General features: G+C 42.7%; 1 protein-coding gene across 3 annotated transcripts; it reads left to right on the top strand.

Moving 5' to 3' along the window:
* The first annotated feature begins 128 nt into the window (after window positions 1–128).
* Window positions 129–27,659, top strand: vcanb (versican b). Of its 3 annotated transcripts, XM_067483240.1 has the most exons (16): window positions 129–291; window positions 963–1,034; window positions 2,411–2,836; window positions 4,770–4,944; window positions 5,118–5,245; window positions 5,372–5,668; window positions 10,373–11,008; window positions 15,228–15,358; window positions 16,148–17,432; window positions 18,521–18,634; window positions 18,790–18,903; window positions 21,906–22,064; window positions 22,836–22,918; window positions 24,163–24,307; window positions 24,963–25,145; window positions 25,249–27,659. In XM_067483240.1, exons 2-16 carry the CDS (start codon window positions 974–976, stop codon window positions 25,446–25,448), a joined length of 4,137 nt encoding a protein of 1,378 aa, XP_067339341.1. In that variant the 5' UTR covers window positions 129–291; window positions 963–973; the 3' UTR covers window positions 25,449–27,659. The 3 variants fall into 3 exon arrangements, with proteins under 3 accessions (XP_067339341.1, XP_067339342.1, XP_067339343.1); XM_067483241.1 differs by lacking the exon at window positions 18,790–18,903; XM_067483242.1 differs by lacking the exons at window positions 18,521–18,634; window positions 18,790–18,903.

The raw sequence follows: 27,659 nt of genomic DNA, 5'->3' as shown, positions 1-27,659 counted from the left end.
GTCCACAACCCCCGCTCTTCCTCCCACTCGCGCCTCTCCTCCCTCTCTGCGCACTGGGCGGTGTACAGTGGGTGGGTGTGCGGACATGTGTCCCCTCCTCTCATTATGTCTGGATAATAGCGGGGGTACAGTGGATTTGAACTTGCAGCCTGCGCTGGAAGGTGGAAGAGGTGCGAGCAGCGGACAGAGAAGAGCTGCGGCACCGCTGAGATAAACGCGTTGAGGCGCTGCTGTTTGGAAAAGTTTCAGAGACACGAGCCAGCTGGGGGTTTTCTTAAGAGGATTTCCAAGGTAAGAGCTTTTCTAAACAATATGCACAATTACAATCTCGTGACACTCGGCGAATGGACATTTAGTTTTTAAGCGCATCTGATGCTGTAATCTGCTGGTTTCTGCACTATGCGACCACCGGAGAAGCATTTAATTTTTTTTTGAGAGGGTGGGGGGTGCAGAAATGTTCCCGCACTGATAAAACTAAATGAAATGAGATCCATTGATAAAAATGACACTTGGGTAAAATAAGGTTCCTGCCAGTTTGATAAGCTTCATCCCCACAGCTGGGCTCTAATGTGGGAGTGATCCAGCTGTGACCACACATCTGCTCTCCATGCACGGGATTTTTTTTGTGCTATAATTTAAGATTATGGAAATGCATACATAATTTTCTTGTTCTGCATTTTGTGTGACCCAGCAGTCCAACATATCAGAATTGATCCTGCTTGATTTTTTTCATTAACTGACCGATTGCTGCAGCTCTGTCGGTTAAATATTGTCGAATTACAAAGTAAAATCAAACGATTAACAAAATATATCAGAATTGAAGTATAAAGTTGGACAAACTTAAGTACAACACCTCAAAACTATACTTTAAGTTTAACCTTGAGAAATTACACTTAGTTACTTGCATGACGCCAAACTGTCAAAGTGCACGTTTGAAGCATGTCACCGTTTGTTTCTTACAGACTGCATTAAGATGATTCCTCACATCCTTGTACACCTGCTCTGCTTGGTGTGTCTGTGTTGTGCTCGACCAGGTGAGTCCACACCTACTCTGTCACCGCTCATCAGCTGTTTTTTTTTCTTCCCTTTTTCTTTTTACGTGCCCTCAGTACATAGACGTAATAACACGTGTGCCCGTCCGGTACTGACAAAGTGGAAAGTGATTATTAAGCCAACATGAGACACAGTCACTTTGCACAGTCAGTTCTGAACACATGCTTTCCTGTAAACTCTCTCATACACACACACACACACTTGCACAGAAAGTGTCTTGCATCTTTTTTAGCAGCAATTAGACTGTGGAAGCCAGAGTTTGATTGCTGCTGCCTTTGCTGCCAGCTGGGCGAAAAATCCCAGCCAGCATTACTACGTGTGCTCATCGGGTTTCCAACCAATTTAGGGAAACTGCTCATTTATTCCAGATACAAGCGAGATTCACCAAACTCCAAAGCCTAATCCGTTTCTCTGAAAATCTGTAGTGGGGCTGAAACTAACTAGTGGAGTAAAATTCAGTTGCAATCATTTTGATCATCAATTAATACCAAAAAGAGAGTGTGGATCTGATCATTTCTTTTCAGTGGGAGAAAATATGAAGAACTGCATGAAGTTTTCTGCCCCTAATGTCATGACAAGCTTGATCTATCCAGTTCTGATCTCTCTGATCAAGAGTCATCTATTGTCTTCGTGGTGGAATGTAACTAGTTACCTAATCACACAGTATCCCAATTTTTCAAATACTTAATATCAGATTAATATTCATATTCACTGAGCCTCACTGGGTGAGATATTGTTTTTTTAATGAGGCTCACCTTTCCGACCAACCAGAGAGTTTCAATGATTTCTGTGCGTTTAGTACGTTTTGCAGCTTTTTCATGTATTGTAACATGATACTAGTACTGGACTAGTACCTGGAGGGCGGGGCGGAGCAGAGTGTCACATTAGAGCTAATTTAAGTTGCATATGGATTCTTTAAGTAAGGTCCATGGTAATTTGCGTTTAATTATTTTAACTACTGATTGACAAATTACTATTAGTTAGAAAAATAAGCTGCACAATAATTGATGAAACTCTAAATTTGTTGCAGTCCTCAGCCTCAACCTACAGAAAAATGTTGCTTACACCTTGTTGCATGAGTAATAATAATAATAATAATAATAATAATAATAATAATAATAATAATAATCTGATGTATATTACGGTACAAAATCGCACCAGCCCTCCGTCTCCACGCTCTGCTGTGCTTTTCTATACTCTGCTACACTCCACCCCAGTCCGCACAGTCCTTCTGGTATCAAATGACAAAAAAATTAGAAGCTGCAAACTAAGTAGCACTAAGATTAAGCAGAAATGCTGTCCTGTTCGATGAGTCTGACTTTATGGGAGGCGTGACTGCGCCTCTGCTGTTTTACAGGACCACCAGGGAAAATGAAGATGATGAAGAGCTCACCCGCAGTCGGCTCCCTGGCCGGCAGAGCAGTGCTGCCGTGCCACTTCTCTGTAGCTCACGCTTCTCACGGTATCTCCAGACACACTCCTACACCTGGCCCTCTCCTCTCCGCTGACGCTTCTCACACCCAAAATCCTGACCAAGAGTTGAGGATCAAGTGGACGAAGATTGAGGGAGAAAGGGAGAAGGTGGTGCTTGTGTCCCAGGGAGAGACAGTCAAAAAGGGACAGGAGTACATGGAAAGGGTGTTTGTGATCATGGATCCACTGTTAGTTGGCGAGGCCTCTCTGATTATAACGCAACTCAGAGCCAGTGATGCAGGGCTGTACCGCTGTGAGGTGATGCACGGGATGGAGGACATTCAGGAAACTGTGAGACTCAGCGTCACGGGTGAGTTAAACACATCCAAGCCTTTATTGTCAAATTATCAGTCAGTATCAGGAAGTCTACAAACTCGTTCAGCGACTGAATTCAGATGTGTTGAGTTGGCAGAGATGTCACAGTTGTTTCCAAAGCACAAACAGGAGAACAAAAGTATTAACCGAACCTCAGACAAGCTCTCTGTTGTCTGTATTTCGATGTTGAGAATAGGGTGGAGCACTTAGCAGCTAATGAGCCAGATATTTTCCTCCAGGATGTGGTAGAGACCAAAAACAGAGCTCAGATACAGTGAATATTAAACATTCATTAGTCAAATGGACACTAAAAAGCGGCTGTAAATGAGGCATCAGGTCTTCTGGATGTTTGATTAGGCTTGTTTGCCCTTTTGGCAATAAAGCAAATTGGCATTTCAGTATTTTGAATACTGGTGCCCCCTAGTGGGCACACAAAGCCGTTTATGCAGCTTTAAATCCCCATTCATCCTGGATTCACATCAATAATTCCATGTTGTCTGTGCGAGTTCAATTCAGCATTAAAGATGGGATTTTAAAAACTTTGTAAAAATACCTGAACACATATGATAGTAGGTGTGAGAACTCGACAGGAAAGCTGAAGCTAAAAGATAAAGACCACCTCCCCTAAAATAATACAATAAGAACGATGCATAACTAAGAACCTTCACATTTAAAATGTTTTTCAGTATCAGTGTAATCCAGGGAAGGTTTTCTGATCATTCACAGGGACTCTGCAACTTCCTAAAAGTGAATTCACCTCACCGTTAATGGCATCAGTTTGTTAAAATGTAAAGCAACAGAAGCAATAATAATAATAATAATAGGCATAATACCTTATGCCTTAAAGCATCCGATCTGATGAACTTTTATGGCGTCTTGATATCCTCCAGAATGTCGGACTTAAGCTGTTTTCACTTTCTTTCCAGACAGTATTTGAATAACGGGGAACCCAGGGGTTCACCAAGAAGCAGTAGGCAGTGTCGGTTGTAGTTTTCCTGCAGAGGTGATGAAAAATGACCTTCAGACTGGGTTAAAATCACAGAGCGGGGAAAGTGATATGGAATCACGCGGCCTAATGAAATAGGTTTCATCCAAGTGAAACAACTCTCTTGTCCATAATGATTTAAAATCAAAGATGGGGCAGAGTAAAAGCTGGTTATTTAAGCAGAGTCACAGAGAAAATATGCTCCTCACGGCTGCAGAATGGGCTTACGAATCATCACATTTCTAGGTTTTGCTCAGTCCTGGAACTAATCTGTTCACAGTGCTCTGTGCATCGATGGGAACAATGCAGCCAGGAACTGCTAAGATAATTCACCATGTTTACTGGTGCCAACTTGCTAAAACAGAAGACGGCTGATTGCCTACATGCAATAGGAAGGTATCATATTTATAAGCTGCTAAATTGCAGATTTATTCCTGACACAAAGTAGAACCTCCAACAATAGAAATTGGGCATCATTACAGTACAGGACAGAGAAACGAAAACCAGTCAGCCTCCTCAGCTGTCATCCTCACACTATACGTAGCTGTTGTTTTGTGTCATTAGCGCCTTTATTTTCCGCTGGATGGGAGGATTATGTGTCGTCTGCGAGGAGATGCTGGCAGAGCTGCAGCAGGATGTGAATAGACGACCGGGCTGTTAAATGGGGAGTTGTGTGTCACTCATAGGGAGCCTTTGTGCCGAACAAAGAGTCTGTGTGAATGTCTGGGAGCTCGGCTCTGGCTGCGAGATGTACTTCAACAAAACGCAGTGGGGTTTCCACAGCATGAACTCCGATGGCGAGATGCCAGAAATGACCGATATTTACAGTTGTGCATCACAGGAAGTCACTTTATGTAGCCGAGGTCACGAGCTGGACACAGACTCTGTACCGGCAGCCAGCTCTCACACAGCATCTGTTGTTTTGTTCCCCACGTGTCTCCAGGTGTGGTGTTCCACTACCGAGCGAACACGAGCCGCTACAGTCTGGATTTCCCGAGCGCTCAAGAGGCGTGTCGCGCTGTGGACGCCTCCATTGCTACAGGTAAACAGCTCCACGCTGCTTTTGAGGACGGATTTGACCAGTGTGACGCAGGCTGGCTCGCCGACCAGACAGTCAGGTTTGTGCAAGAATCTCCATCGACTCACTTCAGATTTCCTGAAATGGTTTAATCTTCTTATTGCACTGGCAAGTTCATTTCCTAAATTAGGACCCGAATCACCTGGAAATATTACCAGAAACATTTTCCTTTAGCAGTAAGATTCTTTGTGCTACCTTCTCGGGTTCTTTCAGATATCCAATCACAGTGCCACGACCCGGCTGCACAGGCGACCTGAACGCCAGGCCGGGCGTGAGATCATACGGCATCCGCAACCCCACAGAGAAATACGATGTGTACTGCTACGTAGATAAAATACACGGTAACAGGCACAAGCACAATCCGACCTTAAATGTAATATGTATTGGCTGCTGCTATTTCCAAGGTTACAGGAAACTCCAGGCAGCATAAACTATGCACTAAACCTTGTTTGCTCTTCGCTTTGAAGGCGAGGTCTTCTACCCTCCTTCTCTCGTCGACAAGCTCACCTTTCGGCAGGCGAGAGAGGAGTGTGAGAAGCACGGTGCTGTGTTGGCCTCCCCCGGACAGCTGTTCGCTGCCTGGAGAGCGGGGCTGAACCGCTGCGACTATAGCTGGTTGTCCGATGGCAGCGTCCGCTATCCCATCACCGTCCCCAAGCCTCAGTGCGGAGGAGGCCAGCTGGGCGTTCGCACGCTCTACATGTACGAAAACCAAACCGGCTACCCAAATATCATGGACAAGCACGGAGCTTTCTGCTTCAAAGGTAAGAACGAAATACACTTTGGCTTCTGTGACTTTTCCAAGGACCCTTTCCTTTTTCTCGCGAGCTTTGATGTGCAGGCATAGAATGGGACAGGTGTACGGCCTGTAAACAGGATGCCTCCGTTCACGTCTGTCGCGGGCCCAGATGTGTAGAAAGCCACTAAGAGTGACCATAGTTTACATCAAATGCCGCTCAGAGAAGAAGAATTCCTGCTTCAAAGCTTTAAAACCATTCGTATTAACCAATGGGAGCTTTTGCTCGGCCCTCGGACCGAATTGTGCATAGTCTTACGAGGGCTAAAGGGGTGAAACTATCCAGTGTTTCACAATTTAAAAAAAGCATTTTCTGATGCAAAATATGTTCCGGATTATTTCCTGTCCTATTAATCACTTCAAGACCCATCAGTTCTTTGTGCAACGTCCTTAGGGTGTCCTGGTATTATTTTAATTGGAAAAACTCAGATTTTTTTTGCTTTTTTTGTGACCAGATAATTCGATTCAGTGGCTTCCTCCCCTTCTTTTCCATCATCAGCGTGCAGTTAGCTTCAAGCTCCAAGGTCCAAGCTGACCCTCTTCCAAAAGCCCAAATCCATGACGTGTTTAACTTGAAATGTTGCAAGAAAAGCAGCTGAGTTTAAAGAAGCAGTGACTGAGGAGAGAGATGAGAGAGAACAAACCCAAACACGAGAAGAGTATACTTCCGCAGCCAGTGCTAAGCTGGGGCATGTTTTATAAGGGGAAAACCCAAGTCGCTGCACTCCGACAAAGATATTGCAGAAACAGGACAGGTCCCATATGCTTTACAGCTGGACCCTGCCCATATGTGCACAGACAGACAGAAGAAGGAAGTGGGAAAAGGGCACTGCCGAGCCGATTCTCCCATAAGCACCAAAAAGCAGAAACCTTTAAAAATGAGGTCAGCTCTGCCTGTGCAGTGTGGAATCAGTGGCAGAGGAACTGATTATACATATAATGTGTGTACGCGTTGACCATGATGCCTCACAGATGATATAATTGCAAACAGCCACAGTATTTGGCAGAGTCACGGTACTTTCTGAACCTGAAGGCTGCGTAATATGTTCTGCCAAGCTCTAAGTGCAGGAGCGAGTTAACCTACGATGTGGTGACGGCAAAGGACGAAGCCCAGTCCGGCCAGATGGCTCGCCAAACACATGACATCATATCTGGGCGGAGTTAAAGCATGCAGCTAGGGTCTTTATCATGTGGGAGACCAGACAGCTAATCCCCCCAAGTCTCAAGGCCAGTCGGCAGTAAACACTTTTTTATGTGTGAAGTTTGAAAAGAACTACACTTTTTACTCACGTTGCAGTAAAAAAACACCACATTCAACCCCACTGCCGATACGTTTACCACCTAACGTCCCATCTAACGTCAACTCATTGAGCGATTAAAAGCCCAAGCAGGTTGGTTTGCTGGTCTGCAGCCCAAGTACACTGCTGAGGAGGTCGTAATGAGTACGAAGATTTATCATGTGAAAATGTCCTTATGAAAAATAAAGTTGGGTTTCTTCAGACGACCAAGCACCACGATTCTTCTCCCTCGGTTTCCCTCAATTTTGTCAAAATTTAATTAACGTAGAAGTTTGCTCCAAGTCCAACTCATGGAACATCACTGGCAGCAGTGCAGAGATATTAGCTTGGAAAAGTTTTTGAGCGAGACTCGACCTTCTGTCCAATCACAGAGTTCTCACAACATTTGCTTAATTAGTTTTGCAGCTTCTGATTTATTGTAATTTAAGAATAACTAATACCTAAATTCTAACACTTAAATTTACATCGATAAAAGCAACAGTCAGTACATATATTTTTTGCAGACATCTGAAATGTGACAAGAGAATCCAGCAGTGTGTTTATGCACAAAACACCACAGTGAAATTGCAGAGAGACATTTAAGCTTTGCCGTGGTGGAAAAGCTGGTTTATTGATAAAAACTAAATATGAATAAATGACGATCTAGCAGTGAAGAGATTGTCTATGTGGAGCAGTGAGGAGACTGTAACCTTCCTCACATTATAACATAAAAACAGATGTTTGCCACATGTTTTTATGTTTATTTGAGTTCTGACTGAAGCTCTTTTATCAAATCTTCTTCTGAAAATGCTTTAACGGAACCATTCAGCAGCTGTTCATCTCAAGATTCTCCAATTCACTCTTGCAATACAGTATTGGATTAGAATCTGAATTAATCGGCATCTCTTCCAACAATTTTCTGGAAACGTGGTTAAAGTAAAGACAAGTCGAGGTGCAGAAGAGAGAACAGGAAGGAGAGTGGGAAAGGGGAACCACCTATCCCACCCACCTCTGCCGTCTGTCCATGTGCAGGGGAGTCAATTACATCCCATTTATTAAAGAGATATGTCAGTGATGTTTAAAGCTTGCTCCTCATTCCCAAGACACCAACTATGAGTCCAGCACTCAGACCTGCACAAAGGACAGCATTGTATGTGTGTTAGACAGTCTGCCCCCCCCCCCTCGTATGGCATTTATTCCATCATAATGAGATAGAAATCTTTCTCTTAACGGTCTGTTTAGATCTGTAAAGTACTTTAAACAAAGAAAAAGAGCAGATTGCAGCCTTATCAAGCGGACTACGTTTCTCTGCTCTGCAGAATAAGGCCACGTTCAGGCTTGAAGCAGGGACTGCTATTTTCCCCCGACAGCTCTGGCAAACCAGTCTCCCAGCATGTTTTATTCCTGAAAGGTGACTTCATGTTTTAAAAATCGGCTACACTAAATGTCCTTTTTTAGCCTGCTGTGAGCTATTGGCAGTCTGGCCGGCTGATGCACGATCGGGCTTGTTTAGCACGGACTAGCAATAGTGATTGATTCTGTAAACAGTTTTTCTCAGATGTAACTGATTTTTCTAAAGCGTCACTGTGCAGAACCTTTTTTGACCCGTTTTTGCTTACTAAAAACGAACTGTGTGCAATTTACTTGCCGTATCTTCCAAAGCATTCCACACATTTTTAGTTTCAGTTTTCCCGACATCTCCAGCCAGTGACTACTTCACTATTACCATCATGTGTCAAAATACATAATGTAGTTTTTGGCAAGTACTTTGTCGCGTTTTTACCCACTCAGGCGTCTGGTATGTGAAGGTCAGCGGACAACAAGCCTTTTTACCTCTGTTTGGTTGTCACAGATATGAGCACAGTGGCCCTGAGAGCTCACAGCACTGCAAATCGAAAGAACACATGCAACTTTAAAGAACACAACCCATGTGCAGCATTAGGAAACGTGCGACATGAAGCCACAACGCCACAGAAATGTCTCTGGAGGAACTACAAATAGATTTTAAAATAAATCTCAGTGTACATCACTTTTTAGTGTCCCCCCCAGAAACATTGCTATGACAGTTGTCTACCATGATTCTGGGTGGTGGGGACATTTAGATTTTGACATCATTTGTTAGTTGCTCAGGTTGTGTTGTGGTTTTTTGCAGCGTGTCTCTTAATGCTGTGCCCGTGTTGTCAAATTGATGAAGTTGTTTTATTAATTTGCTTGTGTTTTGTCTATTGGCACTGGCCACTGTAGGAAACTGACAGTTCTGTCCCACAGACATTAATAAACCTGCCTGGCTCAGCCTCTCACTGCTCTGCTGTGCTCTGCCCACTTATTGTACAAAAGGAAATAAATAAAAAGCTTAAAAACCTTCTAGTAATATTAAAATAATAGAAATTAAATCACGATCTTACGATCTCAGCTAATCTGAATGATGGAGGCCTGTGACAGCCGCTCTCCACATTAACATTTGGAACCTCTTTCTACTAAAACATACAGGAACCTGATTACAAATGCTGGGTTTTGTTAAAAAAAAATGTTGCAATGCCGATGTACCGATGCCAACACTGAGTCTGAGATCAGTTCCAAAAACAAACAAACAAAAAAAATGTCTTAACCATTTTTTTAAAATCCATTTTAACCAAACATTCACATTGTATCCAGTTAACTTTTCATCTCCATGGCATTTTTACACGTTCACGCTTTACAACATTAAAATAAACCTATTTCCTACAACTTAAAGTTGTCTGCCAGTGTATCAATGATAAAAAACATGCTCAAATGCTGGATTTTAATTTGGAAACTTACAGGTTACACAGTTACAGTAAAAAGGAACAAAATGTGAACAAATGTACGCGTTTTACATACATTTAGTTTACTGTACTACTACTACAAATATTTGCTATTATTCCTTAGTTTTTAGAGCAAAACTGACCAAAAACCAAAGTTCTCAGAAACAAAGTTGAAATATTGTGGTCATAACATGAATGTAATTGACTGTTGCATTATCCAAGAGAGTTGTGTGTTTCTTTGTTCAAAAACACCAAGGATTTCATCCAGCCATCCATTATCTCAGCACTTATCCTCTGGGTTGTGAGTGTTGGCGCTTATCCCCGCTGTCATTGACGAGAGGCGGGGTCCACCCTGGACAGGACTCCAGTCTCTCTCAGAAACACAGAGAGACACACACAGACAGACAAGCGTTGACTCTCACGGCAGCATTAACCACTGCGCTGCCCCCACCAATATCATGAAAAGAGAATTTTGAAATTTGACAGAGGAGAAACACTGAAAACCAGATGCTTCACACATTGAGCAACTGTATTAAGTGGTTGTTTTAATTGACGCACAATCTAAAGCTGAGGTTTTTAATCCACCTCTTCCCTTCTGTTTCACCCTCACAGCTAAACCAGAACCAGAACTAGAACTAGAACCACCTGCTCTGCCAGTGATCCCAGCTGCAGGCAGAGCTGACGGACTGCTCTCAGAAAGACCTGAAATTCAAGAAAAAAGACTAAAGCCCTTAGCATATTCACCAACAGAGAGGCCAAACGTGGCCGATGAGACCCCCACTCCCACCGCAGATGACTATGATGGTGAACGTGCGTATGTACAGGCCACGCCACCATCTTTGATGGTCACGGAGCTGGATCCTTTGCCAATCCCACGTTCGCAGACCCCATACATGGACATCTCCACCAATTTAAGTGACCTGATGGGGTCAGGGCGAGATGAGAGCAGCGGGGAGGGCACCAGCAGTTGGACTGAGGGGGGGACCCCAACACAGCTGAGAGAAGAAGCCACCCCGAGACCAAGTTGCGTGACAGATGTCCCTACAGGGCTGGAGCAGGAGGCAGAAAAAACATTGAGACCATCTGAGGTTAAACTGCAGGAGCAAGATCCTGCAAGGGTTTTTAAAGATGTGACCCCTGAAACTTCCCAGGGGGTTGACCTCGTGTCTTCCACCGATTCCGTGGAGTCGACGGCCAAAGGACCCCTCCACGTCATCTTCGTCAATGTGCAAGACAAGAATCAATCTGGTGAGTGAGACCTCTTTATTGTTGTCAGGGAGATGCTGATCAAAATACGCTCACTCTCGTGTCTATGACAGGTGTGGCGGCTGTAGCTCAGTTGTTAAGGCAGTCCACATTATTATCCCCGGTCCCGGCTATATGTCGAAGCCCGGTAGAGGGTAGAAATTGGGGAGGGTTGCGTCAGGAAGGGCTGTGCCAAATCAACATGCGGACAATGATCCGCTGTGGCCACACTGAACTCCCGGGATAAGCTGAAAGCACTAAATAAATAAATAAATATTTCTATGACCGATTTTCTAGCTGCATGGTTATGTTGGACCAACATTCCTGTGCTACTAATCATTAGTAAATGAATTCTAACACAATCTTGCTCTAACCTTGATCACATGCTGCCAGAGTCTAAACGCAACCATCGTACAGCTTATTAAAGCTGTAGTCAGAGCTGCATGATCAGACAAATATACATCATCCGGGCACATTCTACTGAAAGGTTCATTATTACAGTATTTGCATTATACTTCTGCTGATGGAAGAACATTTGCATCAGCGGAATGTGCATTGTTGCTATGTTAGTCTCAGGCTTTCGTTTGCATTTCTCATCAAGTGTTGGATAGTTTGCCATGCAACAGTATCTAGTATCATCACAGCAGCAAATATTTCTCCAGTATATATATGTAAAACTTGTTGGGCTACTGTTGACCATCATCACAGGTAACAGGCACCAAGAACCAAACGGCACTTCAAAGAACCAATGAGTTAACTGGTTGACTTGTTTATTAACAGAACTGGCACCAGGCTCAATCCTTTTCTATGTAGAGAAACAGAGTGAACCTGAGGTTCTCTCACATTAAACTGAACTACAGTCATATTTTCACATATGTGAGCTGTAATGTATCTCCCTGCATATTTTGGAAGCCTCTTGTGCTTTGGGACCCACCAGTCTCACATTTCATGTGAAACTCTTGAGTCTTTCAGTGAGAACATTCGTCTTTAAATTGAACTCGTGGTGGTTACCGTGTGCCGTCAGGGACTTTACATTAATCTGCTCCGGTTGATTTATATTGTTTATTGTCTCCGTAGGAAACAGCTAATGGTCTGTTACCTTTGTATTTGCATGTTGACAGATTCTCTCTCTCTCTCCCTCACACACACTCTGTTTTCTGAGCCAGATGTGGAAATGTTATGAAGTCAGTCATCTCCTCTCGGCCTGTTTTGCAGCTAAACATATTGTAAATGAATCGGCGTGTCTCCGGGGGGCTGGGGGGCTGGGGGATGCAGCCGAACCTCATGAATAGTCAAGTATAGTAGGGCAAATGCTCTTTTCACTTCACGTTTCTTTTTCTCACACACACACACACACACACACACACACACAAAGACACACTGTTGATCAGAAGGAGTGATTTAGCTTACAGAGCTGTGTGTTCAGCTTTCAGTTCTAAACTACTGTAGCAGAGCTGGCAACAAAGAACACATTGTTGCCCGTCATTTTCTTTTCTCTTGGGAGCTCCCTCAACTGACATGAACAATGACTTCTTAAAAGTCTCTGCACTCCCCTTCTTCCCTCACATTTATCTGTATTAGTTGTGTTAACACTGTGGGTTTTATTACCGAACAGGCCTCCAGGCTCAGGCCCAAAGAAAACTGAAGCCAGAGAGGCTACAGCGAGAGACTGCTGGGAACTGTTCTTGTTGAGATGTTCTGCTCATGTTAATTTTTTGCTCCCGATTTTCATAACAGGTCTGTCATTATTATGAGACTCATTTATTAGTAGTTTTGATTATTTGGGGAAATTTCTACTTAATACATCTGCATAAAATGTAAGAAGAGGCTCAAGCTTTTGACTCCTTTTGATGTTAGATTTATACTTTGTAGATTTGCGTAACATTTATACAAACATACTTGAAAATATTAATTCTCTTTAGGTGCAGGCCAAACGATAGCGATTACCCTATCGCGTTCATAAAAAAACAAGCTGCTAGCAGCAGTTCCGTGGAAATTTTTACACATATGATTCACAAATGTCCTACTCTTACTAAGCCTGCCTTCACTAATAAACAATAAACACCAACTCCAAAAAAAAAAAAAAAACCTCTAAAACAGAGACAATTTATTGTAAGACTGGTGTGTTAGACTGACCTGGAATCAGTTTCCATGTTTGAATTTCCACAAACGTTGGAATAGCCCATTAGGTGCAGAGCTTTTCCGAAAGGAAGAGATGAAGCAACTGAATTTAATTAAAAATAATTGCATCTACTGCAACACTAGTAACACATGAAGAAGTCGGCGTGTGTGGTTTTGCCCCCACCGTTTCACCTCACACTTCTCCTCCATACTCCCCCGACCCCCCCGTCTTCCGAGAGCTGTGTTTATTATTGAAAAAGTGGAGCTGTGTCACATCTCATCACATAAATGTATTCGCTGGTTAGTGTGAGCCCCCTAAAACCCACTGTTTACACCCTTAGTAAATGAGGCAAAGCGAAGTAACATGTGTCTCATGTGGCATCAAGTTCTGAATTATAGTTTTACTTTGGACGTGCGTCTCTGTTCATCCTCATACAGAAAAACTAAACATATGTCATATTTTGCACATTGTTGCTAAATTTCCCATGATATAACTTCCATGTGTAACAAAGTCTTAATGAAGAGCACAAGCATGCATTGTGTGTGTGCAGCCCCCCCACCTCCCACCATAAACAGCTTAGTGTTACGATATGTATAGAGATGGACCCAAAGAGGAGAATGTGTGAGGGAGTAAACGAATAACCCAGCAACCTCCAGATTTACCAAAAATCGCTCCTGAGAGGAGGATGTGAAAAGGCACGTGGCACGTAGCAAATGCTAAACAAAGTTCTAAATATAAATTATCAACCTGACTCAACACAAGAGAGAATAACTAAAGAGAACAAGATGCACGACTGAGCAAACGTTGACAACAGAAGCGATTCACCGTAAAACTAAATGAACACTAGGGAAACGACTAAGGTGTAAAATAAGACACGGACCAAACCTCGACTGCAGAAAAACCAAACAAACACTTGGAAAAAGACTAAGGAGACAAATGAACAGAAACACACCAAACCTCAGACCAAAAGTTGCTGGGTCCAATTCACAGGAGTCAGGATTACTAGGGTCAGGGAAATCATGAGTCGGCGTGTAGGCAGGGGGAGTGCAACGAGGATCTGGCAGGGAACTGTGGGGAAGGCTGGACCTAAATAGTGAGGGGAACAGGTGCAAACAATAATGAGTGATAAGGAAAGGAGTAGGAACAGGAAGCGGGGAAAAGGGGCTACAAAATAAAAGTCCAAAGGCAGGAAGTGTGACTGAGGGCCAGATCGTGACACTTAGACTGTTACCATTCAGATTTGCACCTTAGCTCATTTTAATCCACATCAGAAAGAAACTTCTGTGGGATTCCTGAGATACAACATATAAAACAGAGAATCAGGAGTTGTGTGTCGCGATTGGAATCAAACTCAAATATTTCAACCGACTATAATGTGCTATTGAAAACTGCTCCTTCAACATGACATTTTTATGTAATTTATCCAATATTTTAACCTTAACCTCAAGTATTAGTGCCTAAACCTAGTCCGTGTTGTAGCTTAACGTGACCTTACCCTGAAGTTGTTTTCAGTCACCTTAACACAGTTTTTGTGTGTGTGTGTGTATAAAAATTCGTCCCCATGGTGACAAATAGTGGTGCTCCTGGAGCATGTAATATTAACGCCAAAGGATATCTGTGCTGTTAATGTGATACACCAAAGGACAATAAAAAATGAGGAGGCGTCATTATCTGATGCTGTGGGATAAAAACTTGTCGTTAATAATGTCGAAACTAAACACTGCAAACTACAGACACGTTCCTGTGTAATAACCGCGAAACAGAGCTGTAAATGCAAAACGAATTGTTTCTTGGTGATGATGACATAAGGTTCGCCTGAAATGAAACCATCTTAAGAAATGTTTGCAGTATAGGTCAGAAACCCAAGTGGCCATTTTTCTGATAAGTTAGTTATATAGTTGAATAGTGGACTGCAGCATGAGGACAGTCTACGATGTTTGCAGTTAGTAAAACCAATACAGTAAATGATTTAGCTCAGTTGATGTTTTTTTTGGTTTTCAATAGAGGCACAAAAATATGTAAAAATGATATTTCATTATGTTCTGTTGCTTTTTACTTTTGAATTGTTTCTAATTCTGTCCATTTCCTCTTTGTCTCTAGTTGATTCCATCGTGGAACTCTTGAACCTGCCCCAGTTAACCCAGATCCAGAGCAGTGGAGACTTCGAATCTCCAGAAGCTTCCCCCTCGAGCCTTCCCCAAACTATTGTCTTTGTTAACGGAAAACACGAGGTAGCATCTGTACACTCATTGTGCAAGTAGCTGAAGGTTCCGATTTTCAATAGAACTGTCGATAAATATAGTCCATAGACATTTTTCTCGTTTTCTTTGAAGATCTGATGTGAGTTAGAGAACATTATTAGCAGAGATGCAGTGCCACTTAAATGTCAGGTGCTGCTTGTTTAATGGTAGAGCAACAGGACAAATGGCTGAATAAACCTGTTTGCAGAAGTGAATGATTCTGCAGAGATTTTTATTTATCCATCATTATGTCAAAATTTTTGTTGATGCACTTTTTGTTCTTTAAAGTATGAAAGTATAAATCTTATAGTATATAACTTATTTTTCAAACATTTGGAGTTGTTTGAGTCACCTCCAGTGACACAGACACTTTAGAACAGCACTGGCAGCAGCGAAGAGCAGAGCTATTATAATATTTCTCTGTTTCTAGCTGAAAAACACCTCCAGATGACATCACCAAGAGGAGGTTTTCATCATTAGGAGTTTGGATGATGTCATCTGGGGGGGCTCTGGGAAACTGGAAAAGTTTGGCCCTCATTACAAACTCCATGGTGTGAGAAAAACTTAATCTGAAAGCAAGGTTCCTCCAAGTGATGTTACCTGGAGGCTTTTTTCCAGCTAGAAGCTGAGAGAGATTTTAGTAGAGAAGTCAGAGGGATGTTTGATGACCTGCATTTACATGTACTACTCAAACTAGAACCATAAAAAGCAAGTTGAAAATCAGTTAAAGTGTTGTTTTAAGACCTGTTTAAATACCCACCTTTTTTTTCGTCCATCCAGGTGACACTTCCACCAGAGCAGCCAAAAGAAGCCCAGGGTCAAAGGTTTGAAACGGCCACGCTTGTTGTTGAGAAAGAGAAACTTGGGACCATGTCTTCCTTTGAAACCTACAAAGGCGAATTAGATGCAGATACATACCCAGACAGTGTGACAGACGCCAGCACTTTTGTCCAAGCGGGCCCTGAAGACTTTGAGGTCATCAAAATCCAAGAACCAGGTGATGAAAAAGCAACAGGAACTACCACTACCATGACCCCATATAAACCTCATGTTTCATCATCAGCACCTTCCACACCTTCAGGCCCAGTCCTCCCAAGTGTCTCCCAGCCTGTCACTCAAGGGATCTCTGTTTACAAAGACACCGAAGGCTCTGCTGGCCGCAGCACTGATGGACCTTCACAGGAGGGCTCTGCAGGCGACGTTCTGCCCACCCCAGCTGCAGACAGCCAGTCCGGCGTGATGACTGATGAGGCGGAGATCGGAGGGACAGAGCTTCCTACTTTTACTCCACACGTGGAGTCAGAAGTCACCTCTAAACAGGTGGAGGAAGGGTCTACCTCGGGAGAAGATGAGGGTTCAGGGCAAGATGTTTCTCCAGTTATCAGCACACTACAGCCCACTCATTCAACACTTTACCCCCAGCAACCTCAACCCGAAGAGGGTGGAGATGGAACAGAAGTCCCTCTTGTTGTACCAATTGTTGACAGAGAAGCAGATGCAGAGCAGCCGTCTGAAGAGAAGATTTCCAAAGAACATGCGACGGACCTTTTTAAAGAGGTTACATTTACTGTTGAACCAGCTGTGACAGCTGTTGAAGAGAAAACTTCTCCCATCACACACATTCAAGACATAATCTCAGAAGCATTAAAACCCCCCGAACACCCCTCCCTTGCTGTCACGGATTTTAAGAAACACCCTGCTTTTACCACTGAGCCTTCCCCCCCGACCTCTGACGACCACACCACACAGCCCACTGTGCCCCACAGTGAACAGAGTGAGCCCACCACAAGCTCCACGGAGTATGTCGGCCAGACGACGCTTTCCACCACTTCCCCCTTGTACACTTTGGACCAGAGCACCTACCCTGTCCCCAAGTGGATTCTGACCCCCGACCCTGATGCTACTTCTCTCCCAGATGATAATATTATGGACTATGACACACAGACCATCCCCTCTTTGGTGGAGGCACCTCCTCCATCACCTGAAGAGTCTGTGAACACAGAGCAACCAGAGACCAGCACTGACCCTGCCTGTACAATGGAAGCCACCACTGTGGATGTGACAGGTACATGGACTTCATTGTTAGCAGTTTGTACTGTAGCTAATTCAGTGGTTGAGACATAACAGCAAATTATTTACTAGCTCATCCAGAATCTCGATCTGACACCTTTGCGTGGGTCAGTGTATAAATCTATGGGGCTAATAAGCCATAGTCATGGTTAATAATAGGTTTGTAGCAGGTTAATAACAGGTGAAAAAGAGTTGCACTACCCAACTTTGGGTTCTTATTAAACTAGTCAGCTTGACCTCTTTGGGCCTTAAAAGTGTTTAAATGAGTGTTAAAATTAGATGCCATGAGAAGGTCAGAAGGTCAAAAGGTCATAGGTAGACACTGCTTTTATCTCATAGGAAGAAACAAGACTGGGCCTCACATTTTGAAATGACAGGCACTGATTTTTTTCATTTTCTTTTTTTTCATCTGGAATACGTTCAGCTGTATTCTTAAAATGTTTTGAGTTGGCTCGTGTTTAAGCCAGAGACCTGCAATGGGCAATAACAAAACACTTGAGTGTTGGCCAGTTGCATAGCAGTTCCCCCATCGGGTGTGTGAGGGAGTGTGAATGGCATAGCAACAGGTAGAAATGGTAGTGGTAAGAATAATTTGGTAAGAATGAAGTAATATGGGGCAATTTCTCATTAACAACAAGGAAACAACGTGTAATATTTAGTTAATAACGAAATAATAGATGTACATGATGGCTTCTTTTAGAAAGCTGTCAAGTCTCCATCGCCATCTTCATAACTACAGATACCACAGTTTGGGATTTTACAGCTTTGTTTCATGCTTGTTGCATAGGAGCTACGTTGATTGTTTCTAAGTAGTTACTGCAGTTCTTGGTGTTTCCACAATATTACCGTGTGTCTTTGGCCTCCTATTACAGCACCCTAAACGTTGAGATCTTACTCTCCGATTATCTTATTTACCAAATAAGTACTACCTTCGAATACTGCATGCAGTAATCTAGCGAGCTGTTCGAGTTGACAACCAAAAAGTTGTTCTGAAAGAGACACTGTCCAATCTGCGTATATACAGATGCTTCGAGTAGCTGATATAAGGTTCATAAGAGGACCACTGGTTTTCATTATGTGTAGATCTCCTGCCGTGCTCGACCAATCTGTGTCAGAACGGAGGCTCCTGCTTCAAGAAAGAAGCTCAGAGTATCTGCATCTGTGCACCTGGATACACTGGGCAGCAGTGTGAAACAAGTAAACACACACACACACACACACACACACACATGCATGCTTGCATGCAAAGATGTGGTATTTCCTCTGTTTTTATGAGCAAAGCATTTTTTTTAACCAGTCATACTGACCCCGTACTGACAGTCTGATAACGGCCTCATGCTGTGTGTCTGCAGATGTTGATGATTGTCAATCTAACCCGTGTCTGAATGGAGCCACCTGTGTGGACGGAAACAACTCGTTCACCTGTCTCTGCCTGCCCAGCTATGCAGGAGTGCGTTGTGAACAAGGTGATACTGGAGTGAATACATCGTCAAAAATGAACATGGTGCTGCAATCAAATTCCAGTTCGTTCCCACACGGCTCTTCTTTAAAATATACTATTGCCCATAATTCACTGAATTATTCATTTTTCATTCATTCCAATTTGAATGAATGACGACTAACATTTGTTCTAATTATTTTAAACACAACCCATGTAACCCGGTTTAGTGACGCTCGTTAACCTTTCACATTGCTTGGTGTTGGTGTCATTGCAACGCTGATAGAAATGATGACCCAGTGCAGAAAAGTGGAATCATATGTTCAACGTTTTAGAAAACACTTCACACACACACACACTGACACAAATGCACACGCAGGTGGATACAGCGGATGGTCGGCTCGTCATCTGCTGGGCGTCGGCTCCACAGCAGATGAATTCCAGCCTCTCAGCCAATATTTATGTCATTACTCAGCAGCTAATCCAGGCTCAGGCACGTAAGCGTCCGCGTAGGATTGATATTTTCCATGAAAACTGGACATTGCTCAGCACTGAGACTTTAGCGTTTCTTTCTTTAAGCAAACATAGGATAAAAATAGAAAAACGAAAAAGGCCACAGTCATTAACATTGAACTAATGCCTGTTTAGCAAATTCTCATTCTCTGCTAAACTTTTTGCCTTCAGTGATTCTCAACTTGGTTCCTATTGTTCTAGTTTCGGGGAGTACGTGTATATGAATGGCCTAAAGATGCCTTTGTACCTTGACTTTATTAAAACATATACGACTATCTAGCTGAAAACCTTCGTCAGTTCAGACGACGACATCTTGTCTTCGTTGACCTGTTTCCCTGGTTTTCAGTAAATTTTTTAATATAGGAAATGTAGAAGGAAATTTCAAAAGCCATAATATACTTTAGTTACTTTAGTTGTTCGATGAATCAATTAATCTATTTTGTTTTTAGAATATTTTCCCATTATGCTCTTTTTTTGAAGATTTTCAATTAATATAACAATTTACCAAAAATAAAAACAAAATATTTATCAGTCATTTATATTTTAATACTTTATTCAATCATTCTTTCTTTAAACAAACAAATATGACAAACTCTTTACTGCAGGACCCAAACTAAATTTAGGCCGGTCTTAACTGGTGATCGGAGTTTTACAGACTAATATGAAGTTTCTCCACAATATAATTAGAACAAAAGCTTGTTCCATTCAAGCTAAAAAAATTTGGTGGAATCTACATTTAATCGATTCAACAGCAACGAAAGAGCAAGAAAACCGTGTGTAACCTAAAATCTGTCCATCAAAAGGTTCCTCAAAAACTGCTCAAAATACTTCCATACTGACCAAAAGTGTTTTCGCTTGCTCGTCACTGGACTCGACCATCTTCCTTCCTACTTCTGACGCGTCCACGCATGGTGTGTAAATTGACGTAATTGATTACCTCCACGTGTTGCCCCACCCTAAATATACATATACGATGTATAATCTTCCTGATACACCAAAATATGTAGAACTATAGGAAGCATATTAAAAATCTATGAAGTTGACCTTTAAGAGAACATGAATGTATGTGTTTCATGTACTTGTTATATATTCAGAATTTACTAGAACTCCAGGTTGCAAAATGTAATTTTTGCTTTGACAAACAAAAAGACATAAAAATAGATAATTGGTAAAAATGAAAAACAATAAATGCCTTTATTTTCAGGCTATTTAAATTCTCTTTTGCTATTTTCACTCTTCCGCTCATTGTCAGCACTTAGTAAATAGCGGCGAGAATAGAAAGTGGAAACCCCCAGTCCCAAATTCCTGCTTCTGCAGGCTGTATCCATGTGAATGATGTGTGCAGTGTGAGTAGAACGTGATGTACAACTTGTGAATTTATGACTAGAGCACCGTGTTAATGTTAATCCATCCACATGCATGCAGCAGTCAGTACGCAGAGAAGCAGAGACACAGCTGTCCCCTTGCAGCTTTCCACTGGTGGAAAGAAGGAAGAAAAAAAAAAAACAGATAATTGCTCTATTATTTTGTCAGAAAGCTTTTGCAGCTGTGCGGCATTGAGTCGGTGCTGCTAAATTCTGCCTCGGACTCGGGCTCTCCTTCATCTTCTGCATGAAGTGCCGTTTAAATGCCCCCGGCCCACCCCACCCCACCCCACTCCACCCCCGCATAGTATGAGAATGCAGCCAGGAAGCAGAGTTATAGAGGACAGCTGTGCGTTCATTAGTGGGCACTGAGACCTCACCTGACCATCCAGGTGGCCACACAGTGGAGTTATTAAGATGAGCCCTGCTGACGATGGCTAATACCCCAAAGCCTCAGCACCAACTTTCCATCACGACTTTACTGGCGCACACGCTGTTCTGAAGTCACTGGTACAAAACATCCATTGTTGACTGACCCTGATTAAGCTGAGAGCTGATTCTGGTGCTTGAAGTCATTGTGTGCTGCATCCAAATCAGTGTGTGTGTGTGTGTGCGTGTGTGTGTGTGTGTGTGGTCAGCATTAACCTGCAGACAACTGGAGAGTTGTGAGGGTTAACCGAGTCCGACTGTGTGTTACTGAGCTCATTCAGTTCGAGGCTTTTCGATTCCCCCAGCTGGACCTCAGCTCTCAAAGTCTCTTTCTCAACTAGTCTTTCTCGACTAAACAACACATCTCAATGAGAAATAAACAAGTCCAAGTTGTTGTGTTGATGCCGTTGGTACAGTGTTCCAGCTGCACGGCTCCAAATTAACGGGCTGTGGGCAGCGTTGTGTACATCATCAAGTTCAAAGTATACAACCTAAAAATCTTGTTCCAAACCAGATTGTTGTGCAGACTGTGAACTGTACTGTAAAGCATGAACTACTGGAACATATACACATGACATGTCGCACAAAGGACATTACAACAGTAAACCATCGGCCACTCTTTCATCAAACTTTGAAGAAAGGTCTGTTGCTCGCCAGTGTCCTGGCTATGAAAACTGTACAAATCTGGACTTTCAGCCCTAACTTGTGTTTCCCCCCATTGCAGAAACTGAGCTGTGTGGACCTGATTGGCAGAAGTTTCAGTCCCAGTGCTACAGGTACTTCAAACACCGACGCACCTGGGACGCTGCCGAGAGGGAGTGTCGGCTGCACGGAGCCCACCTGACCAGCATCCTGTCGCAAGAGGAGCAAAACTTTGTCAATCGTGAGTTTATGAAATGAAGAACGACCCCCTGCTGTGGGTGCGACTCACGATGAATTCTGAAGTGCGGCGTCGCTCTCAGTGCTACAGGTTTCACTGCATAAAAACACCAACAAGGACAGAATTAGTGATCAGACCTATGGCCCTGCATAAGTCTGCATAGATGTTGGGCTCTCTTTGTGCACAAAATATGATTTTTCTTATTCTAGTGCAGACAAAAGCTTTGGTGATAGTTTCTGTGATCATGATGTTGTTTTCTAATGGATTCATTAGGGAGAGGTAGTGATCTCCAAATATGAGGCCTGGGTTCAGTTGCCTTTCTTCTGTGTCTAGAGCTAAACACTTTGAATCCGTGCTGCTCTGCTTGTTCAGAAAGACGCCGTCTGTGATCTAATCCCACGATGAGTGTTAGCGACGCGGCGCAGGTAATAAAACGGCGCTCGCTTAAACAGAGCGGAGGACACGGGGAGTTTTCCACGGGGAATCAAAGCCAACTGTGTTTGAGCAACATTTCAACTGCGGCTCAGTTTATTGGCGAAGCTGCTGATGGAGGAGACGTGCACTCGCTTGTGAAAGCAGCTCTGCCCGAGCACTTCCCTCTGTGTCCTGCTCACTTTGTTTGTCCTCACACGAGGTTTTTCGCCACCCAAACCACAAACTTGTGCAACAGCGAATCAACAGCGAAACTGTGTTTGTCCTGATTTCTGACTTCATTCTAACCTCACCAATGCTTTTTCTTCTGAAGAGGTTTCACTAAAAAGTCTGCCTCCGTAGGTCTGGGCAGTGATTACCAGTGGATCGGCCTGAGCGACAAGATGTTCGAGAGAGACTTCAGATGGACTGACGGCAAACCAATGGTGAGATGAGCATTTATCACACGAGTCTAATGAAAATACTTCTTATTGTATGAAATCAGAAGTCTGGTGTTTTACATGTTGGCCATGCACGTTTGCATTTTTAGATCTTTCGATCTGCCACTCTTGCTGCTGTCATATTTATTACGGCCACGAGATGTCACCAATATGTATCTATGATAATAAACCCTACAGGTGGAGAGCAGGTGGCCTAGTGAATCAGAGGAAGTTACTTACCAAAAGTAATTTATTACGTGTCTAACAAAAGTGATACGTTTAGTCACTTTTGCATTTCTCTGGCAAAACATCCCCATAAACTAAAATTTGATCTTAAATAAAGTCCAATTCTTAAGCTGCTGTTACTAAATTTCACCTACACAGCTTTTTCATTTTTACTTTTTATTTCTGTTTCCACTTCAGATTATTATTTAGTGTCATAGTTGCTGGACACCGGGTTTGTTTGCTTCAGTTTAGTTTCAGTTTTCGAGACATCTAGTTTTGATCTTACCCAAGTCTGTAAAGATATTTCACCTTGGGTTTCAATTTGAATGTCTGTTTATTTGACTATATTCATTGTGGGTTGGGGCAGCCACAAATGGAAGTGACTCAGGGACTCCTTTGGTTTTTAACAGCCTCCCTTGTTCAAAATTTGTAGTCTGCATTTGCAAAAATTGGACTCGAATATCACTAACTTCTTGTGAGTATGATATGATGAATCATGATATGATTCTTTACACTGTTGTTGTTATGTTACCCCCCAACAAATGAATCAATGATCAAAATGATAAGTCATTGTAGCCATAGTGCAAACCTTGATGGATATATGTCACAATTCATGACCAACGTTAAAAAACAGCTAACACAAACCAGAACCATAACACACACCTCTTCCACGTGATGTCGATTCAGCCCTGACGTGCTCAGCTATAGATGCATGTGAGCTGAATTTGCAGTGAAAGTCGGGCTTGACCAGAGCAGAGGAGCTGAAATGTGACACTGCAGGGACCCTGTTGTTGTGCTGTGTTATCATTCTGAATAGCGACACACCCTTAGCGGGGTGAGACTGTGTCCAGAGACTAAGTTTGTGCATGTCTGCGCACTGGCATGTGTTTCCCCTGCACGTAAGCTGCAGAAATCTTTGGCTCCCTCCGTCATCACAGTCTGTTCGAGGGGTGATGTAATGACTTGTGACATTTATTGGGTATTTAAACAAAAAAAGTAGAACAGTGAAAACTGTCTTCCGACAGCAATATGACTTCTGGAGGCCGAACCAGCCCGACAGCTTCTTCCAGTCAGGAGAAGACTGCGTGGTTATGATTTGGCACGAGGGCGGACAGTGGAACGATGTGCCCTGCAACTATCACCTGACTTTCACCTGCAAAAAGGGAGCAGGTAAACACACATCATGAGCAACTTGAAGACATTTCGAGACACTCGCAGTAAAGACTGGTGGTTTTGCAGAAACAAACCATAACATTAAGGGGCTATGACTTTATTGTTCTTCCATTTTAAAGGGGAACTTCAAAAATTTTCATCTTGCTTTCTGTGGCTTTACTTTAGGGTGTAAATGTAAATGAATGCTGTTAAACGTCCCTGTGACCTATTCAAACATTTCTCTGCTTCTAGCTTAAAAAAAACCTCCAGGTGACATCACCCGGAGGAGTTTTTCATCATTAGGAGTTCAGATGATGTCATCTGGAGGAGGCATTTTTTAGCTGGAAAAAGAGATATATTTTAATACAGGGCACTCAGAGGGAGGTTTAAGGGCGTTGATTTACATACACCACCTAAAGTAGATCCAAGACTGTAAACGGCAGCTTCATTATTAACCTCTCTGAACAATTTGTACTTTACAGATCCTCAAAGAAGATTTGTGAAAATGGTGCCACATTCAAGTTGAACTAACGAAATCTAAACATTACGTTACGGAACACGGGTCAACTCATAGCCTGCACCCTTAAACTGTACCACCAGTTTTTGCTGTGTTGTAGTGTTTTTGTTTTGACCCCATGGCCCTTTACGTCTAACTGTGTTTTCTGCCGCCCAGTGACGTGCGGGGGGCCCCCTGTGGTGAAGGATGCTAAGGCTTTTGGGGCCAGGAGGCCTCGATATGAGATCAACCACTTGGTCCGCTATGGATGTAAACCGGGATTCATTCAGAGAAACAACCCCATCGTCCGCTGTCGGCCCGATGGCCAGTGGGAAGAACCCAAAGTCACCTGCATGAGTCGTGAGTGTTGACGTTTTCGACGCCTCGTGTTGCTACTTTGGTTAAAGTTTACGAGCTTGTGCAGCATCTCTTCACTTTTAACGCTTATTTTCCATCTTCCCAGCTTCAGCATACCACAAGTTATGTGCTCTTAAGCGCCGGAACAACCTGAACAACGAGCAACAGAACTGGCTTCACAACGATCACATCCATCACACCAGGAGCCAGCAGACACACATGCTGCAGATTCAAGCCCAGCAGCTGCTGAGGGAGAAGAGGCGACTGCAGAACCCAACACACAATGAGGAGCAGAGGAGACACTGATCCAGATTTTGTGGCTTCTACGAACAGGCTCTGTGGGTGGGGGCCAGCATCGAGCTGGCCACTTTGGTCCAGAGCCATTGATAGACAGACAGGTTGAATCTCTGACCTGTCTATCAATGGCTCTAAAGGGGACGAGGGAGACGCTTTCACCGGTACATTATCCACAAACACAGCATCTGAACCGCAACACTAGTGAGAATTTAGTTCATTGGTAAAATAATCTCATCTCTCTACAACATCACAATGCTCTAAACAGGAAGGCTGCTGCCTTAATGGCTTCACTGCATGGGGAAAACCTGTGCAACTGTTTTCACTTTCTCATGAACCTGCACAGAATCGGAACACACTCATGTTAAAGCCAGTGCCTTCTGTGAACTCAGATTTTAAAGGTGCCCTGATCAGCGTAAAATACTTTTTTATGTGTGCGTCTTTAGGGTTTTTTGGAGGTTTTCCCTTCCTCATGAACCATTTGCACAGTTTAAAGAGAGAACAGACTCTCAAGAGTCCGATATGACCTGCGACGCGAGGGTCACTGTTATTACAGTTTGATAGACCACACAGTTGGTTTGTTGTTGAATAGTACTGCAGTAATCGAGCAGTAAGGCAGAAACTGGAAAGTAAAGTAGCTTCTAATGCTACGTGTTATTCTTGCATAAGTATATATGCGAGGTTATAAAATTACATTTTGGACCAAAGTTAAGTAGCTACATCTTTATGCTGTTTGTTTCAGCAATAGTTATACTTCACATTTTTTATTAAAATGGAATCATAGTGACATCAGGGGTAATTAAAAAGCTCCTTGTGAAGCTCCTGCAGTTTTAAGGTCTTTGGGACCAGTATAACTTAGATTGTGATTTGGGTTCAGTTAGTGTAACCTCTAAAGTCTAAAGCCTTGTTGAAACCTGTCCCACCTGACCAGTGTGTTTTGTCTTTAGGGACATGAGTCCAGGTGTAAACGCGTAATAAACTGCCTAGATGGTTGTAAGCAGTGTTGTGACAACCTCCTCTGTTGGCCAGAAAGAACTGGACCTGTGCCTCTTGCTCTGGCAGATCATATCGCTCCCAGCGTATCGTGCAAATGCCATAAAACCATCACATCGTCCGCGTAGAAGAGAAACTGGCAAAACCGGAACCGACCACTGCTTTGTAACACCACATGTGGCCAACAAGTCCACAAGGTACCTTTTAATTTTGGTGAAAATAGGCCACGTACAAACTGAGCAGTGCACTACTGCCAGTCACTACCGAAATTCAATATTCACCGAAATATTTGTGGTTTATTTTTATATTTTTATATGAGTTAGCCCGGCACTTTTAGGAATTTAGCACGAATCCATCACTTTAAATTATTATCGCAGAAAATGTTTCCAGTTTGTTCTTGTGCTGCTTTTCATTGATTTTCCATGTAAAGTAGATTTTTGTATTTTAGTACGGGAACGTTTTTTTTTTTTGTTTGTTTTTTTTTAAATGAGGAGACGAGAAATTTAAAGAGCAGTACACACACAATGCCGCATGTGCTGAAGCTATTAATCATAGCATTTATATTCTACAGTAGAAACTATATGAAGCCATATGATTTTTAACTTATTGTATACTTTAAAACTATGACTGTGATGTTAAATAAAGGTCACTGGGCCTGAAGTGATTCTGTTAATGGTGACTTTCTTGCTGTTTAAAGATTTTGTCATGTTGTTTCATTAGTGATAAAGTGGTTCATGCTGCCTTCATGTATGTTCACTGCGTCGTTCGCTTTTCCTTTATTGTAAAATCAACCCAACGAATTTATCCCCCAAAATCTTCTTTAGACATGATTGAGTTGGGTTTTGGAGATGGTCCCGCTTTTTGCTACAGATCTGGAATCTGTTTTGTTTTTTTTGTTTTTTTTAATCCAAGAAATAAGGGAATGTGAAAAAAAGGATGTGCATAAAGACAACTTCTACATCCGCCACAAGACTTTCTCCATATGCATTTTAGCTTTTGATGTTCTTCGTACCTGTCTCTGTTTATATATTGTTTGTCAGTGTGTATGCATTTTAAGATTGTTTCCGAGTCCATGTGGTTGATGGGGTTTACTGTATCTGTGGCACAAGATCCTACTTTTATGTAAACATCGTTTCTTTTGCCGTTCAAGTCACAGAAATCATGTTCATCATCCTGGTTTCACTGTCTTTGTCAGCTGTGTTTTCTGTAATAGGAACTATTATAACACAA

Source organism: Channa argus, chromosome 18, assembly GCF_033026475.1.
Source record: "Channa argus isolate prfri chromosome 18, Channa argus male v1.0, whole genome shotgun sequence".
NCBI lineage: Eukaryota > Metazoa > Chordata > Actinopteri > Anabantiformes > Channidae > Channa > Channa argus.
The sequence above is the reverse complement of the archived record's forward strand: the minus strand, read 5'-3'. Positions and strand labels throughout refer to the sequence as shown.

Bases quoted from the DNA above. Each gene is read 5' to 3' on its own strand.
- vcanb (XM_067483240.1), top strand. From the start codon at position 974: ATGATTCCTCACATCCTTGTACACCTGCTCTGCTTGGTGTGTCTGTGT. The intron at 1,035-2,410 runs GTGAGTCCACAC...GCTGTTTTACAG, and splicing joins TCTGTGTTGTGCTCGACCAG to GACCACCAGGGAAAATGAAG. The intron at 22,919-24,162 runs GTGAGATGAGCA...GTCTTCCGACAG, and splicing joins GGACTGACGGCAAACCAATG to CAATATGACTTCTGGAGGCC.